This window comes from Peromyscus leucopus, chromosome X (genome assembly GCF_004664715.2).
Source record: "Peromyscus leucopus breed LL Stock chromosome X, UCI_PerLeu_2.1, whole genome shotgun sequence".
NCBI lineage: Eukaryota > Metazoa > Chordata > Mammalia > Rodentia > Cricetidae > Peromyscus > Peromyscus leucopus.
The window spans coordinates 47811564-47827701 of record NC_051083.1 but is presented as its reverse complement, the minus strand read 5'-3'; the positions used below and the strand labels follow the sequence as shown (position 1 = coordinate 47827701).

The following is a 16138-nucleotide window of genomic DNA, read 5'->3' as shown; positions in this document are numbered from 1 at the left end:
TATATTGGAGTCAGCCATTTGTTTGAAGGATTCCAAATTATTGGAGGGAGAAATTTCAGATTATTTTTAAGAAGCAAGATAATGACCCTGATTTGATGGGCCCAACAACACCAGAAGAAAATGATGCCATATAAAATTGCACCTTATCTGTCAACTCTGATGTGGCACAGAAAGAATAGGTCATATGAAATGTCTCTTCACTAGGAGTCCTAGAGGAGAAATGACCTTGATTTGAAGGAAGATTATTTCAGATCACAGAATGAATATCAAAAGAACTACCTGGTGAATACTGGAAATCATCAAAAGTAAAACTGACAAAACTCCATATAATTCAAATGTTTGCCTTGGTGTTGATCTCTGGAAAAATTTGCAGGCAACTGGACGAGGACACCACAACAAGCCTTCTTTCTTCCTCCTTTAATACTAGTCATAGTAATCAAAGCTGAATGCACTACCTAAAACTATTCACCTATTACTTTTCATTAAGCTATCATCTTCCTTTTCCATGCTTTCAAACCATACTTCTGACTGTGATCACCAAAAAGATATCACGACTGTGTGCAAGAAACATTAGTAAGTATATGTACAAATAACTGGTTCACAGGATGATCTGAATCCCTGAATACCTGTGGTCTTATATAGTGCTTAATAGATGAGTACCAAGAGCTCAGGAAGAATTAGAAAGTCAAACAAAGAATTTTCTCAGCTCTCTTCTAGATTATAAAATGGCTTTATCAGTTAATGAACGATTTCTTCTCAATAATCCAGTAAAAGAGACATGTTGAAAAATGTCATAAAAATATAAAGAACACTTTTGCAATTCCCCATGGGAATTTTCAAGCTTATTAAATTGGTCTTCAAAGATGTAGCAAAAGGAGGAGGCCACTTTTATGACCCTGTCAGAAAACTGAACTTCATCTATAATAAGAGACTTTTATTTTATTACAATGACAAAACTAGCTTCTACATGACTGTCTTAAGTCTGATATTCATACAGCACAATGAAGAAGTTCTTCCTTTCTGGACAATGAGACATGTCTGCTCCTAACAGCACTGATTTACTTCAGAGAGAAAGATGGGCATCGAAGACACTCCATATAGAGTTTATCTTCTTGGCAAAAATAGCCATTTGTGCCAGAAACTGTTCTTGCCTGGACTGCTTGACAAAATGTTGTATCATTTGGACATTCAGGACCCATAGGAAGGTGACCATTGAACTTTGCAAGGCAAAATGGTCCTTCGGGTTCTTGCTTTGCAGAAGAAACTGCCATACATTCTACAGGACATGGAGAAAAGTGACTGAGAGACTCTAGCCCTATGGGCTAAAGATGGATGCCCTACCATTGCAGAGGAACTTTGGGTGACTGTTCAAGCAGACAGATGTCTCTGTCATTCTAGATTTTTAGAAGTTGCTTACAGTGTTCTTCCTAGATAACTATAATATCTTCCTAGATAGTTATAATTATGGTTTTCCTTGGTTATGATAAGAGATAAGGTAGATATGAAACCTTAACTCACAAATATAGGATAGATAGGATATCTTCATTAATTTTGCCAGATACAAATAGACTAGATATTATAACTATAAGTCTTGCTTAATAACTGTTTTGTTATATGTAATTTTACTATGTTGAAGTTAAAACCTTCCTTTTAAATAGAAAGAAAAGGGGAAATGATGAGTGATATTATTCTGTATGCTGTGAATGTGTTGCTCTGATTGCTTGATACATAAAGCTGTTTGGCCAATGGTGAGGCAGAATAAGGTTAGGCGGGACATTCCAACTAGAGAGGGATAAAGGAGAAAGAGCAGAGCAGAGGAGATGGTGCTAGCTGTCATCAGGAGAAGCAAGATGTAGAAGTACCAGTAAGCAACAAGCCATGTGGCAAAGTATAATAGAAATGGGTTAATTTAAGATGTGAGAGCTAGCTAGTAAAAAGCCCGCCATGGCCATAGTTTAAAAATAATATAAGCCTGTATGTGTTTATTTGGGTCCAAGTGGCTGCGGGATCATGGGGTCATGAGAGCTGGACAGGACCAAAGAAAACTTTTCAGCTACAATGAATAGAGAAACAAAAATGTGTGGAGTGATCAAGTCTTTTTGTAGGTGGGAGAAGGTACTAGTCTTATTCATGCTATGCAAACACCCTACCACTGAGCTATACTTTTCGCTCCCTATTAACTAATTTTTAAAAATAATTTGAAGTCATGGATATCACTACATTGCTCAGAATAGCCTTAAACTTTTAATCCTTCTGTTCAACCTCAGAGTATCTGAGACTACAGATATGCCCACTTGAGGTAGGCAGTTATTGATTTACCTTATTCCATTTAGTGTTTATGTTTGTAAAATTAAAATACATGTATGCACCTGAATTTACCTGGCTTATTCCAAAATGTAGAATAAATTAATCGGTAATGATCTAGATCTCTTGATTACTGGCTTATATCATACCCAGATTAATCAAAAATCTGTTCTTTAGAAAAACTTTGAGTTTTGTCCAACTGGGAAGGACACTTCCACATAAATATGTAACAACAGCAACAACAGCACTAGCAACATCAACTAAAAATACCATAATGGAGAAATCCTGACTATTTTTTTTTTTTTTTTTTTTTTTTTTTTAGTTTTTCAAGACAGGGTTTCTCTGTGTAGCTTTGGATCCTGTCCTGGAACTCACTCTGTAGACTGGCCTCGAACTCACAGAGATCTGCCTGCCTCTACCTCCCAAGTGCTGTGATTAAAGGCATGTGCCACCAATGCCCAGCTGTCCTTTCCTTTAAGTAGCATCTTCTCTGTTTACAGTTCTTTTGCTTTGGGCTCTTAGAGCATGTGGCCAGGTTCACAAGTTAGCAGCAGCAGTAAGACTAGGTTCCCAGTGTGAATTTTTCTTTTTCCCATACTGTTCATTGCATACCCTCTGTACTTAAGGCAAAGCTTACATCCCTTAATTCACATTTCTTCACAATATCCTCAAATATAGCTACTCTCTTATGGAGTATCCAGTATCTTATGGGAAATTGGCAGTATTAACAAAAGCAAGCATGTCCTCATTTAATCTTTGGTCTAACCTCCTTAAAGGATTCTGAATAATTCTATTTATAAAACAGTGAATTAGAGTACAGAGCCAAAGGAATTAAAAAAAATTACCATAAATGAACCTTTCAATAAAAGAGAGGAAAAAGATGATACATTGTGACAGTAGCATTACCCACATGTGCAATGTCAAGTAATTGCAAATTTAGGGATCATACAAACATTCTGCATAGAGATATTTTCCATGACTGAGGTAAATCAATTAAAACAGGGGTAATATCAAACTCATACTAATTGTTATAAAGGAGTATACATCACCAGTTTTTTCTCTGACAACTCAGTACCTGTGGCTCAGAGCCTGGCATGTTATGTGGAGTTACCCTCACTTCACATTAGACTCAAAGTGCCAGTGGTCAACTTTACTGTAGGGACAATATTCAAGAGGTTTCATGAGCGCTTAATTTTTCAAGAAATCTCTAAGGGAAGGAGAAAAAGAACTCTATGAAAGAGTACTAAAAATACACCAACCCGGGGGAGCCGCGGGCTCTCGGGAAGACGCGGATGATGAACAAGCTGTACATCGGGAACCTGAGCCCCGCCGTCACCGCCGACGACTTCCGGCAGCTCTTCGGGGACAGGAAGCTGCCCCTGGCGGGACAGGTCCTGCTCAAGTCCGGCTACGCCTTCGTGGACTACCCCGACCAGAACTGGGCCATCTGCGCCATCGAGACCCTCTCGGGTAAAGTGGAATTGCATGGGGAAATCATGGAAGTTGATTACTCAGTCTCTAAAAAGCTAAGGAGCAGAAAAATCCAGATTCGAAACATCCCGCCTCACCTGCAGTGGGAGGTATTGGATGGACTGTTGGCTGAGTGTGGGACAGTGGAGAATGTGGAACAAGTCAATACAGATACTGAAACTGCTGCTGTCAACGTCACCTATGCAACCAGAGAGGAAGCAAAGATAGCCATTGAGAAGCTAAGTGGGCATCAGTTTGAGAACTACTCCTTCAAGATTTCCTACATCCCCGTTGAAGAGGTGAGCTCTCCTTCACCCCCTCAGCGAGTCCAGCGTTGGGACCACTCTTCCCGGGAACAAGGCCACAGCCCCGGGAGCTCTTCTCAGGCCAGACAGATTGATTTCCCCTGCGGATCCTGGTCCCCACCCAGTTTGTTGGTGCCATCATCGGAAAGGAGGGCTTGACCATAAAGAACATCACTAAACAGACCCAGTCCCGGGTAGACATCCACAGAAAGGAGAACTCTGGGGCTGCAGAGAAGCCTGTCACCATCCATGCCACCCCAGAAGGGACATCTTCAGCGTGCCGCATGATTCTTGAAATTATGCAGAAAGAGGCTGATGAGACCAAACTAGCTGAGGAGGTGCCTCTGAAAATCTTGGCCCACAATGGCTTGGTTGGAAGACTGATTGGCAAAGAAGGCAGAAATTTGAAGAAAATTGAACATGACACAGGGACCAAGATCACCATCTCATCCTTGCAGGATTTGAGCATCTATAACCCTGAGAGAACCATCACAGTGAAGGGCGCCATTGATGCATGCGCCAATGCTGAGATAGAGATCATGAAGAAGCTGCAAGAGGCCTTCAAAAACGATATGCTGGCTGTTAATCAACAAGCCAATCTAATCCCAGGGTTGAACCTCAGTGCACTTGGCATCTTTTCAACAGGACTGTCCGTGCTTCCTCCACCAGCAGGGCCCCGTGGGGTCCCACTCAGTGCCCCCTACCATCCCTTCGCTACCCACTCCGGATACATCTCCAGTCTGTACCCTCATCACCATTTTGGCCCATTCCTGCATCATCACTCCTACCCAGAGCAGGAGACTGTGAATCTCTTCATTCCAACCCAGGCTGTGGGTGCTATCATCGGGAAAAAGGGGGTGCACATCAAACAGCTGGCTCCATTTGCTGGTGCCTCTATCAAGATAGCTCCGGCAGAAGGTCCAGATGTCAGTGAAAGGATGGTCATCATCACCGGGCCACCTGAAGCCCAGTTCAAGGCTCAGGGACGGATCTTTGGGAAGCTGAAGGAAGAAAACTTCTTTAACCCCAAAGAAGAGGTGAAGCTGGAAGCCCACATCCGTGTCCCTCGTCCACAGCCGGCCGTGTGATCGGCAAAAGGGGGAAAACCGTAAACGAGCTCCAGAACTTGACAAGCGCAGAAGTTATCGTGCCTCGTGACCAAACCCCAGATGAAAAAGAAGTGATCGTCAGGATTATCGGACACTTTTTCGCCAGCCAGACTGCGCAACGCAAGATCAGGGAAATTGTACAGCAGGTGAAGCAGCAGGAGCAGAAATACCCTCAGGGAGTCGCCTCACAGCGCAGCAAGTGAGGCCCCCACAGGCGCCAGCAAACAAGAGATGAATGTAACCCTCCCAACCCCCGAGAGAGACGAGACCAAACAGTCAGCGGATTGGGAGCAAACCAAAGACCATCCTGAGGAGTGAGAAGTCTGCAGAGCAGCCAAGGCCTGCAGACTGGGATCCAGGAGGCCATAGGGAGGGCCCGGGTTCCGCAGAAACACCAGTTGGCCTGTGCCCAGCTTCCCCTGGCTTCTGCAGGCTTCCAGCCATCCACTGCCCATCCACTCAGATCCCTCCTCGGCTCCCAGGACGCTACCCCTTTCAGTTGAACTAACATAGGTGACTCAAAGCAAAGCAAAATCCACAGCCTTTTCTTTGCTGTGGAACGTTGTCTCTGTACATGTATGTACAAACTAGAAGGGGAAAGATGTTAAGATGTGTGGCCTGTGGGTTACACAGGGTGCCTGCAGCGTTAATATATTTTAGAAATAATATATCAAATAACTCAACTAACTACAATTTTTACTCGATTATTAATTTTGTTTTCTTTTTTAAGAGAAAGCAGGCTTTTTTAGACTTCAAAGAATATATAAAGTCTTGGGTGAGGTCCATTGGTAGAGAAAGGAACTTTGAGCCGCCCACACGAACTTCACTTGGAGGGAAATCTCGTCAAGAACACTTAATGGCAGTTGTGGGTCACCTGTGTCTATCAACAGAAAGGATACCGTCCCTGAGGAGGGGCCCCAGGCCCTTGTCACCTGTTTACCCCATGCGCCCATTTCTCTGCTTCACAGGTTTTAAACTGTTTTTTTTTTTTTTGCATACTGCTATATATTTCTATCTCTCTCTGTTTATCTCCCTCCCCTACCTTCCTCTTTGCCCGCCATCCTTCTGAATACCTTCGTCCTTTTCTGTTCCCCCATATCTATGCGCACACACACACACCCCAGGCAAAGCAGTGCTCTGAGTATCACATCACACAAACGGAACAAACGCGAAACACACGAACCAGCTTCAGCTTACACTTGGTTACTCAAGCGAACAAGAGTCGATGGCACTTGTCCTGGCGTCTCGGAAGAGGAAAGCGGGAACCCTCCAAACCAACCAGCCAACCAAACAAAGGAAAACTCCAGAAAGAAAGAATGTACTTTGTCTTTTTACATTTTGGTATATAAGCCATCAACATTTAGTGAAATTATTTCTTTCTTTAAAAACGTAAAGTGCAGGAAAATAGCAATTTATACAAGGTTGTTGGCCCAGGGCATTAAATTTACAGATTTTTTTTAAAATGAAGAGAAAAAAAAGAAAAAAAATTAAAAAAAGAAAGAAAAAAAAACAAAAAAAATACACCAACCCATTTAAAAATTATAGTCTTATTTAGCAATCCATCTAAACCTGCACTCAAGGCTGGAAAGATTGCTCAGCAGTTAAAAAAGCACTGGCTGCTCTTCCAGAGGTCCTGAGTTCAATCCTGAGCAACCACATGGTGGCTCACAACCATCTATAATGGGATCTGATGCCATCTTCTGGCCTGCAGATGTATATGCAGGTAGAATACTGTATACATAATAAATAAACCTGCGCTCAGTCCTCAAATGCCTTAGGCAGGATATTCAAACTAGACATCTCTCTTGAGGTGAGACAGAATATTGGCCTAAGGTGGTAACTACAGTTCAGAAGTGCTATGATCCTTAGGTTCTTAGATACCCAGTAAGAAACCTAAATTAACACTCTTTGAGGAAGATGAAAAGTGTGGTCCCTTGCAATATTGACTTTACTCACAGTTCTCATAAGACATGAATGTCCCTAGCCTAATGTGGCTTATCCAACAGGAAAATAGAGGGAAAGCAATCTTATTGGGAAAGAACTCACACCAGAGACGGTAGAGAGCACATGGCCAGGTCCTGTTCTTAACTATGGAAGAACTCAGGGGGAGCTATGAAGCTGAGCTATGTGCTTAGTTTTTGTTTGTTTGTTTGTTTGTTTGTTTGTTTTGTTTTCTGGGTGGTGTCTGGGAATAATGAGCAAGATGTAATAGATTGAATTTAACTCTTCACAGTCAGAAAGATGTCACTATAAAAAAATAAGGTGAGGACCCACTCACAGGATGCCCCTGAAAAGAGTGGTAGACCAAAAACATCTGTCCTAAGTCACTGACACAATAAATCCAAATGTCCTGAGTCTAGAAAATGGACAAGTAGGGAGGGAGGGGTCTTTACAGGGATAGGAGGGAAGTAAGAGAGGGATGGGGGAGAGTACCCAGGATGCATTATGTATGTGTATGAAATTGTGAAAGAAATAATTTAAAAGGAAGGAAGGGAGGGAGGAAGAGAGAGAGAGAGAGAGAGAGAGAGAGAGAGAGAGAGAGAGAGAGAGAGAGAGAGAGAGAATGAAAAACAACGCCATATCCCTATTTCTATATCTGTGAGGGTTGAGAAATCAGTCTTAACTGAGGCATGTGTACACTTCTACTCACATGAGTGAAAAAGGGTGAGGACTATGTTTATGGCAGGTGGAGTCAGAAAAGTAGAAGAAATCTCAGGATCCTCAGAATCCACTATGTTGAGCCAGCATATACAATATGGGGTGCTCCTTATTTCTGCCTTGAAAATCTCAGCAAGGAGACTGATAGAATGTAATGAGCAGGCCTCAATTCTGCAAGGGAGAATTCTTTTTCAAATTCCAAACACCCTAAGTGGGAAAGAGCAGGACTGTCCCAAATCAGGGAAACTCAGAGTTCTGCTATACAGCCTGAGAAACAAAAGCTGTGGATTCATGTAAGGCTTGGCTAAAGTGTCTGCTGTGACCTGGGAAGGTATGGGTTTCCTGTGGAGGCTGGAGAGCTTCAATAAGTACACTGAAAAATTACTTGGGTCTGCTAGACCACTCCAGAATAAAAGGAGGACACCAAAAGTCTTAACTCTATTTTCAGCCCTGTGAGCCAGAGAGATATCTTTTAAGCTTTATGTCATATCTAAACTTCCACTCCAAGGACTAAGACATAGGAGGGCAATGTTTTCTGCTGGCAAATTTGAATCAATAGAGGAAAGGATCCTAGGACAAGTAGAAACTGTTCCTGATTGTGATGTACCAGACAGCGTTGCAATCTTGTTACTTACTCTCCTATCTCTGGGAAAGCAGAGAAGTTTATCTGAAAGCTGAGAAGAAAGTTCCAATTTGGAGGGACAAACAATATGGGGCAAGGCACACAAAATGAGGGGGTTTAGGAGTATTTGAGAAGTGGATGGGGGATAGGGGGCAAAATGGGGCATTTGCTGCAGTGGGCTTCAGAGGCTCAAACAAGGAACTCTGTGTGCCACAGACTGAAGAGTGTGAAGGTCTGAGGAAGCTTGAATACAATGAGGAATTACAGGTTGCCTTCCATATTGAACTGACAGTGGGGTTACTTAGCAACCTGGCCTTGCTGTCAATCTTGAGAGCCAGCCCCTGACCGGATGTGATCTACTCTCACTTCCTATTGGAAGAGGAGGAACTGGGTTGTTGGTGCCCTTGGCAGAGGTGCTGGATGCCTTCTCGTAGACCAGCTGCCGTTCCAAAAGAAGCCTTCACAGTCAAGGTAAGGAATCTGAATATGTACTAAGATGATACCCCTCAGATAAGCAAAGAGGCTGTTCTCAATTCTACCTTTATGTCATGGGGCTTGTTCTGAGAAAGCCGTGGGTTACAATGTGTCTTGGAAGGTCTCAGAACAGAGAGGGGACCTTGATCTTAGAAAGGAACTCTGACACTGTGGTGGTATCCTATACGACGATTAAAGCCAAACTTTGGACCCTACGTGATAAAGAATGCTCAGTCTAAACAATTGTGCTTCCACACTCGGCCCCGTTGCATTGTGCTCTAGAAGACCCCATGAAGATTAGGCAAGTAAACATGGAACAACCTGACTAAATCCTCAGTGGTTATGGATTCTGTAGCATTCCCTCACACCCCCCCCAAAAAAAAAGAAAGAAAAAAAACAAACAACAGTAAAAAAAACATGGTTTTTTTTAAAATAAAAAAAAAAGAAAGAACGAAAACTAAAACGCCCCAAATACCATGTATTTAGACAGCAAAGGAGCATGTGGGAGGGATGCAGAGGCAGGAAGAGATATGTTCAAGAAGCAAGGCCATCCTGAATTGTGTAGTGATACAATGTTTTGAGTGCAAGGAGCAGAACAAAGAAAACACAGAAGGGTTTAATCCTGTATTTAAGAACCACATACAATTTTAGATATAAGAGGTTTATGAGAAAAAAAAAGTCTCTGAAGAAAAAGGAGGCAGGGAAAACGGGACAATGGCCAATGAATATAATCAAACTTTCTCTCTCTCTCTCTCTCTCTCTCTCTCTCTCTCTCTCTCTCTCTCTCTCTCTCTCTCTCTGTGTGTGTGTGTGTGTGTGTAAAATTCCATGATGATTCACATGATTTAGTATAATCAAAATATACAAAAAAGAAAGAAACGTATTAGTTAAGAATGTTGAAGCATAGTAGTATGTTGCAAGGGCTGGAAACAAAATGAAATACTGAAAGCAGTATAGGACTGATTAAGGCTTGTGAGGAATCTGACAAAATAAACTGTTGTCTCATTCTTTTTCCAGAGGGGGTGGAATGGGTTCACTTAGGCCTTGGTTTGCAGTGCCTAACAGAAGTAAAGTGTGTGGCAATGAACTATGATGAGGGGACCACTTTCAGAAAAAAAAGAGGCCCATTTGGAGCCCCAGATTTGCTGTAAGCAGTGAAATGCTGCCATTATTAGCCGTAATCAGTGCCTCTCAAGGCATTTTCACCTTCGGAAAGCAAAGGGTCGAGCTGCCAGTTTCAACACTTCTTTCATCTCGTTATTTTAGCCCAAAGGGTGAATATCCTCAGTCTAAAAAGCTTAGCATAGAGTGGGTGGTGCCAAGATTTTCTGGGAACTTAAGCAAGGGACCTGAAGGAAGGTCGAAGACCCAGGAGGGCCCAGGACAGAAAGGCTTTGCTAATCTCAGCACTCTGTGTACTCAGTGCAGATGTACTGAAGCTCCCTGAAGCTTTCTCCCTCACGATTACAAGCAACCTTTGAGCTGTCGAATGAAATTAGCAGAGGGGAGTAGCCTGTAAGATACAAAGAGTTGATACAATCCTAGAACTGAGGGTGCTCGAACACTAGGAGACAGGGAGCCTTGTTGAACCTCAGCAGTGCCTGCCGTTAGTTACTCAGGAGACCAGGAGCCCTGTGGGTTTGGGGAAAGTTAAAGGAATATTGATAAAAGGCAATACATTCAAAACATAATTAAGGTGCTTATATTATCTCATTTTCTCTGTCCAGATATCCAAGGCAACTGCTCTGTGAGCTACTCTGTCCTGCTGTCACTGACCATATCCATCATGCCCAGGGGAAAAAAGAGTAAGGCCCGGGCTCGTGAGAAACGCCGCCAGACCAAAACAGGGTCCAAAGAGCTCCAGGATACTCAGACCATGACACCAGAGCAAAGAGAGTCATCCTCTTCCTCTGCTCATGCCTCTGGAGGTGCTGCCCCAAGTGCCTCTTCTGATATCTTTTCCAAGTTGTTTCAAGAATTGCCTGATGCCACCACTTTCAGTATCTGCCTTGCCAGCAAAAGCTCTGATAAAAGTGCTGACAGCCGACGGAAGAAAACTGGGAACTCCTCTAGGGCCCAGCACTCCAGGAAGAGCCCACGGAAGGATCTTCTAACAAGGAAGACAGAGATGCTGATGGAGTACATGCTCACCAAGTACAAACAGAAAGAGCCCCTGTTAAGAGAAGAAATGCTGAATGCAGTCAACAAACGTTTCAAGGAGCAGTTTCCTGAGATCCTCAAGAAAGCTTCCAACCGCTTGGATCTGGTTTTTGGCCTAGAGTTGAAAGAAGTCCAGCCCAATGGTCAATCCTATGAGCTTGTCAGCAAGCTAGATTTCCAGGATGATGGAAGTAGGAGCAGTGAGCTGGGTCTTCCCAACAGGGGCATTCTGATCCCTCTCCTAGGTGTGATCTACTTAAATGGCTACTGTGCCCCCGAGGAGGAGGTCTGGCACTTCCTGAAATCGTTAGGAATCTATGATGGGGTCCCACACCTCATCTTTGGGGATATCAGAAAGCTCATCACTGAAGAGCTAGTGCAGGAAAAGTACCTGGAATACCGTCGGGTTCCTGATGGGGATCCTCCATCCTATCAGTTCCTGTGGGGGCCAAAAGCCTATGCTGAAACCAGCCAGGCAAAGGTGATGGAGTTTCTGGGCAATGTCAGTGAAACTGGCTCCTCTACCTACCCATCCAATTATGAATCAGCTTTGATGGAAGAAGATAGTGCTCATGCTGAAGGTGCAACCCAGAAAAGCACTAAATGCAAGACTAAGAGACGTTCTAAAACCAAGTCCAGCCTTCCTACCTGCTAGTGAGATCTAAGGTAGTCTCCACTACATGATTGAAAGAACCTACTAATCTTTGCTTTTGTGATGTTCAAATTAGTTATTGATGAAGCTGTTTAGTGTATTTTATCATAACATTCACTTGAACTCAGAAGTTAAAAAGAACAATACCATAGATCATGCCTTCATTGCTGTTTACCAAGGTGAGGGTTGAAAGTTTGATTTGATGTGAAATGTGATTTGAAATTTCATAGTCAACTTTAGTGATGTACCATAAGGTAATGTGGAATTAGAATCTAAATGTGCCTGAGAGTAGGAGAGAAAAGAAGATATAGAAAAAGTAATAGACTTTTAGTTCATTTTTTGTTTTGCTCCACATTTCTTTTTTTAAACATGTAAGAGATGCATACCTACTTTGCTTATGATATTAAAGGATGTGTAAGAAACTAAATCACAATAAATTGGATTTATTGCTCAAGGTTTGTATTTTACCAAAACACTTAATTAAACATCTGTTCTTGGAAAGTCTTACTGGAGATGTTAAGAAAATAAGACCCAATAACTGCCCATATAATGATAGGTTTTAGAAGAAGCTCTTATTATGGATGAAAGTCAAATGTGGTCTACTTCCTAAAGAAGAAACAGGGGAATGTATGCTTGAATAGAAAACATTTTTCTTTCATTTTTCATTGCTTTGTGACAGAATGTTTTTGTTTGCTCTTTGTGTTTGGGGCCCCAAGAACTGTATATTTTATGGCATCTCCTAGGGTAAACATGAATAGAAATAATCTCAGGTGGATACTACCAATGAAACAGCTCAAAATACTCACATTAATGAGTGCCACCCTTTAGTAAGTACATACAGGACAAGTCAGATACCAAAGCCACACATTCAACATGAATCTTATTGGTCTTAAAAAGAGGACTCTAATAAATTCACTTCTTCTTAGTGGAGAGTTTGAGCATTACAGAATATCCTAATGTCACCAAGTTCACAGGGATAGTAAATAAGATGTTCATACTGGACCCCTGATCTAGAGCCTATGATACTTCATTCATAAGCTGAAAACCAGAACTGAAGGTCTTTTTTCAGTTCTCCAACACACATCTTGATTAATGTAGAGAAGGAACTTGTGCCCAAATTATGGAATTAGAATCATAGTTAGCGGAAAAAAAATAGAACAGAGGGTCTGCAAGATGGCTTAGCACCTTCCACCATGCCTGAGAACCTAGGCTTTATCTCTAGGATCCATGTGGTGGAAGAAAAACAGACTATCACAAATTGTCTTTTGACCTCCATAAGCATGCCATCATATGTGCCTCTTGCTCCCCCAAATAAATGTGTTTTAATAAATAATGAAATCAGATTAATGAAAGAAAAATGGTCATTTAACAACAGTGTGAATATTTACATTTGCAATGTTATCCATTGTTGAGTGATTAGGTACTTCAGGTCAGGATGGTGAATACTTTGTTGTACAGCAACTGCCTAGCTGACATGTAGCCTTGTTTCATTCAGCTTCCACTAGAGAGTAAGTCTCTTGTGGCAGATGTTAATGTAGTTCTACCTGTAAAGAGAATGATCATTTTAACATGTTTTTGTTAAGTATCCTGAATCTGTTGTCCATCTCACGTCACTCTTGGCACAGGAACCTATTCTCAAGAAGGTATACCAAGGTGAACTCACTTCAGACTTAAAAGCACTGGACATTTCCTAGAACTATTCAATCTCAGAGACAAAGTCAAAAGATACTGAGATATGAACACACCTATAGAAGAATTGAAGGTATCAAAACATCAGAATATAAGGTACATAATGGGAATACTATCCCATCTATTTTATGACACAGTCCCAAACACAGTTGCCAGTCTGATAAACCTTGGTTCACATACTCTTTTAAGGTTTAAAAGACATAAAGGCCTTGGGGACACCTCGCTGATGTGAAGTGAGAGAGGAAGGCCAGGCTTTGATAAAAACTAGCTAATGAACTGCGGTGAGGGTTGCACAAGACCCAAGAAAACAGGGATGTTCAACTAGGAACTTAAGGGAAAGAAGATACTAAAAGGAACTTTAGAAAAAAATCTCACTTCCATACCCCTAGAAGGAAAGGAATAGGATTGCCTGGTTGAATTTATCCCTTCTTTGTGGGTGAGGTGGTCTCAAGGGTAGGATCTCCTTGGACTGATGACATTGGGCTCCATATAGAAGACATGAGATATTTATTGCCTAGCAGGAGTCAACACAGTGATACAAAGCATGAATGGAGGGACTGAGACATGGTTATGGTGACAGTTCTTTTCAAGGCATCACAGAGGCAAAGTGTGTGCTATCTCATGTCAGCAGAGGCCAGATTTCCTGATTGTACCAGGATCCTGCCAACTCCTTACACGTAACAGGACAACACAGACTCCTATCAGTTCCCACTGTAGGTGAACAGGATAGTGCAAGGCTTGATTCTAGGACTGTATCCCACAGCAGCTGAGGTGGGAATATTGGGACTACCAGGAGTTTGGACTGACACTTATTTGGTATTAACATCATAAGGCTCCAGTCTGTGTTGTCATAGTTTTCATTCTAGTGATACCATTGACAAATGTGTAACCGGAAAATATCCACTTCACTTCCTTCTACTGGATCTCAGGGAGTCACAGGCCTCATATACAGGACATATCTTACAGTTCAAATGGAGAGGAACGGAGCTAGAGAGATTGCTCAACTGGTAAATGGTCTGTGGCACAAACAATAGCCCCAGAGTTCAACCCTAGCATGTGTATTAAAGAAAATAAGTGTGTCAACATGCTCTTGTAATAACAGTGCTTGGGTGCAGAAGAAAAAAAGGTTTCCTGGGGCATTCTGACCAGCCATCTAGTCAAATTGGTGAGGTCAAGGTTCAGTGAGAGACCTTGTTCCGAAACATAAACTGGAGAGCAACTGAAAAAGACATCCCACATAGATTTCTACCCTCCATATGCACTTGCACAAATGCAGGAACACATAAAGCCTACCGTTCTGTCAAAAGGCAAATCAAGCTATCTGGATGGGGACTGAGATGCCCATTTATCTTTGATTACAGATGACAGAGAAATGTCCTACCTTGCCTTTCATTATCACACTGAAATGGCAGGAATTTATGTTAGGTGAGGCTCCCTCTCTTTCCTTCATATAATACCTAAGGGAAGAAAATCAGGAAATAGCATTAGTTAGAAACGGTAGCCAAGAGACAATACAAGATCCAATGAGTCAGTCACTGGACTAAGTACTGTCCATTCTTGTACACCTATAGCACCATCTAGAGAAGACAAAGCTTGCCAAAGCCACCTTACACAAGTAGAACCTGAAGGTCAGAGAATTTGATAATGTTCACACTTGGCGCAGTTGGTAAGTGACAGAGATGGGACATCACCCAATGTTAAGATAAACTAAAGCCACAATATTTTCTTCTAGCGTGAGACTTACTTGACTTCCTCAATTATTTTTTTCCTAATCACAAGTAAATGCTCTTATGTCAAAATATTGGAAGCAAGATCAAGAGAAATATGATCACCAAGTAATTCATAATTTAGGCCCCAATATATTGTGCACCCTAATAAACTTATCTGGGGTCAGAGGACAGAACAGCAACTAGACAGACATAGAGGCCCGAAAATGGTGGCCCACACGCCTTGAATCCTCTCATTTGGGAGGCAGAGATCCATCTGGATCTCTGTGAGTTCAAAGCCACACTGGAAATAGCCAAGTATGGCGACACACACATTTAATCCAGGAAGTGAGCCTTTAATCCCAGGAAGTGAGGGCATAAAGCAGAAAGGTATATACGGCGTGAGGACCAGAAACTAAAGCCCTTTTTAGACTTTTAAGCTTTTAGCAGCAGTTCAGCTGAGATCCATTCAGATGAGGACTCGGAGGCTTTCAGTCTGAGGAAATGAGACCAGCTGAGGAATTGGCAAGGAGAGGCTGGATGTGGCTTATTGTGTTTCTCTGATCTTTCAGCATTCACCCCAATACCTGGCTCCGGGCTTGTTTTTATTAATAAGACCTTTGTGCTACATAGGCCAGGCTGTGTAACCAAGGCTGGCCCCTGACTCTTGGAAATCTTCAAGCCTTTCTTTCCCAAAGTTGAGGTTGCAGCTGTGAACCAAACAAAACTCCTGGTTAACTGTGAAGTATGAAGAAGCCAAGCAAGAATACATTTGTTGGTGACTGGATTACGTATGTCTGTAATCTCACATAACTTCAAAAGATCAAGTTTTCAAAAGCTAAATCTGTCTCAACCATATAGTTTTGTTTTGTTTTTTAAATTAACTTTTGAGAGGAAACCTGCTAATCAGGTTTGACTGACTGAAGGTGTAATTACATGGCATTTTTCTTTCTATTTTATTCTGTATATTTTCTATTTTCATTTCTTCT

At 42.0% G+C, this 16138-nt stretch overlaps 2 protein-coding genes across 2 annotated transcripts; both read left to right on the top strand.

The window, feature by feature from the left end:
- The first annotated feature begins 3569 nt into the window (after window positions 1–3569).
- Window positions 3570–5458, top strand: LOC114683592 (insulin-like growth factor 2 mRNA-binding protein 2). Its single transcript, XM_028857912.2, is given in 3 exon segments — window positions 3570–4173; window positions 4176–5144; window positions 5147–5458. Coding segments are annotated over 3 exon segments (1791 nt in total). The 5' UTR covers window positions 3570–3596; the 3' UTR covers window positions 5392–5458.
- Window positions 5459–8854: 3396 nt separating this feature from the next.
- Window positions 8855–12258, top strand: LOC114683590 (melanoma-associated antigen B2-like). Its single transcript, XM_028857910.2, has 2 exons — window positions 8855–8939; window positions 10670–12258. Exon 2 carries the CDS (start codon window positions 10729–10731, stop codon window positions 11755–11757), a length of 1029 nt encoding a protein of 342 aa, XP_028713743.1. The 5' UTR covers window positions 8855–8939; window positions 10670–10728; the 3' UTR covers window positions 11758–12258.
- Window positions 12259–16138: the final 3880 nt, after the last annotated feature.

Excerpts from the sequence above, each read along its gene's own strand:
- LOC114683590 (XM_028857910.2), top strand. The coding sequence starts at position 10,729 with ATGCCCAGGGGAAAAAAGAGTAAGGCCCGGGCTCGTGAGAAACGCCGC.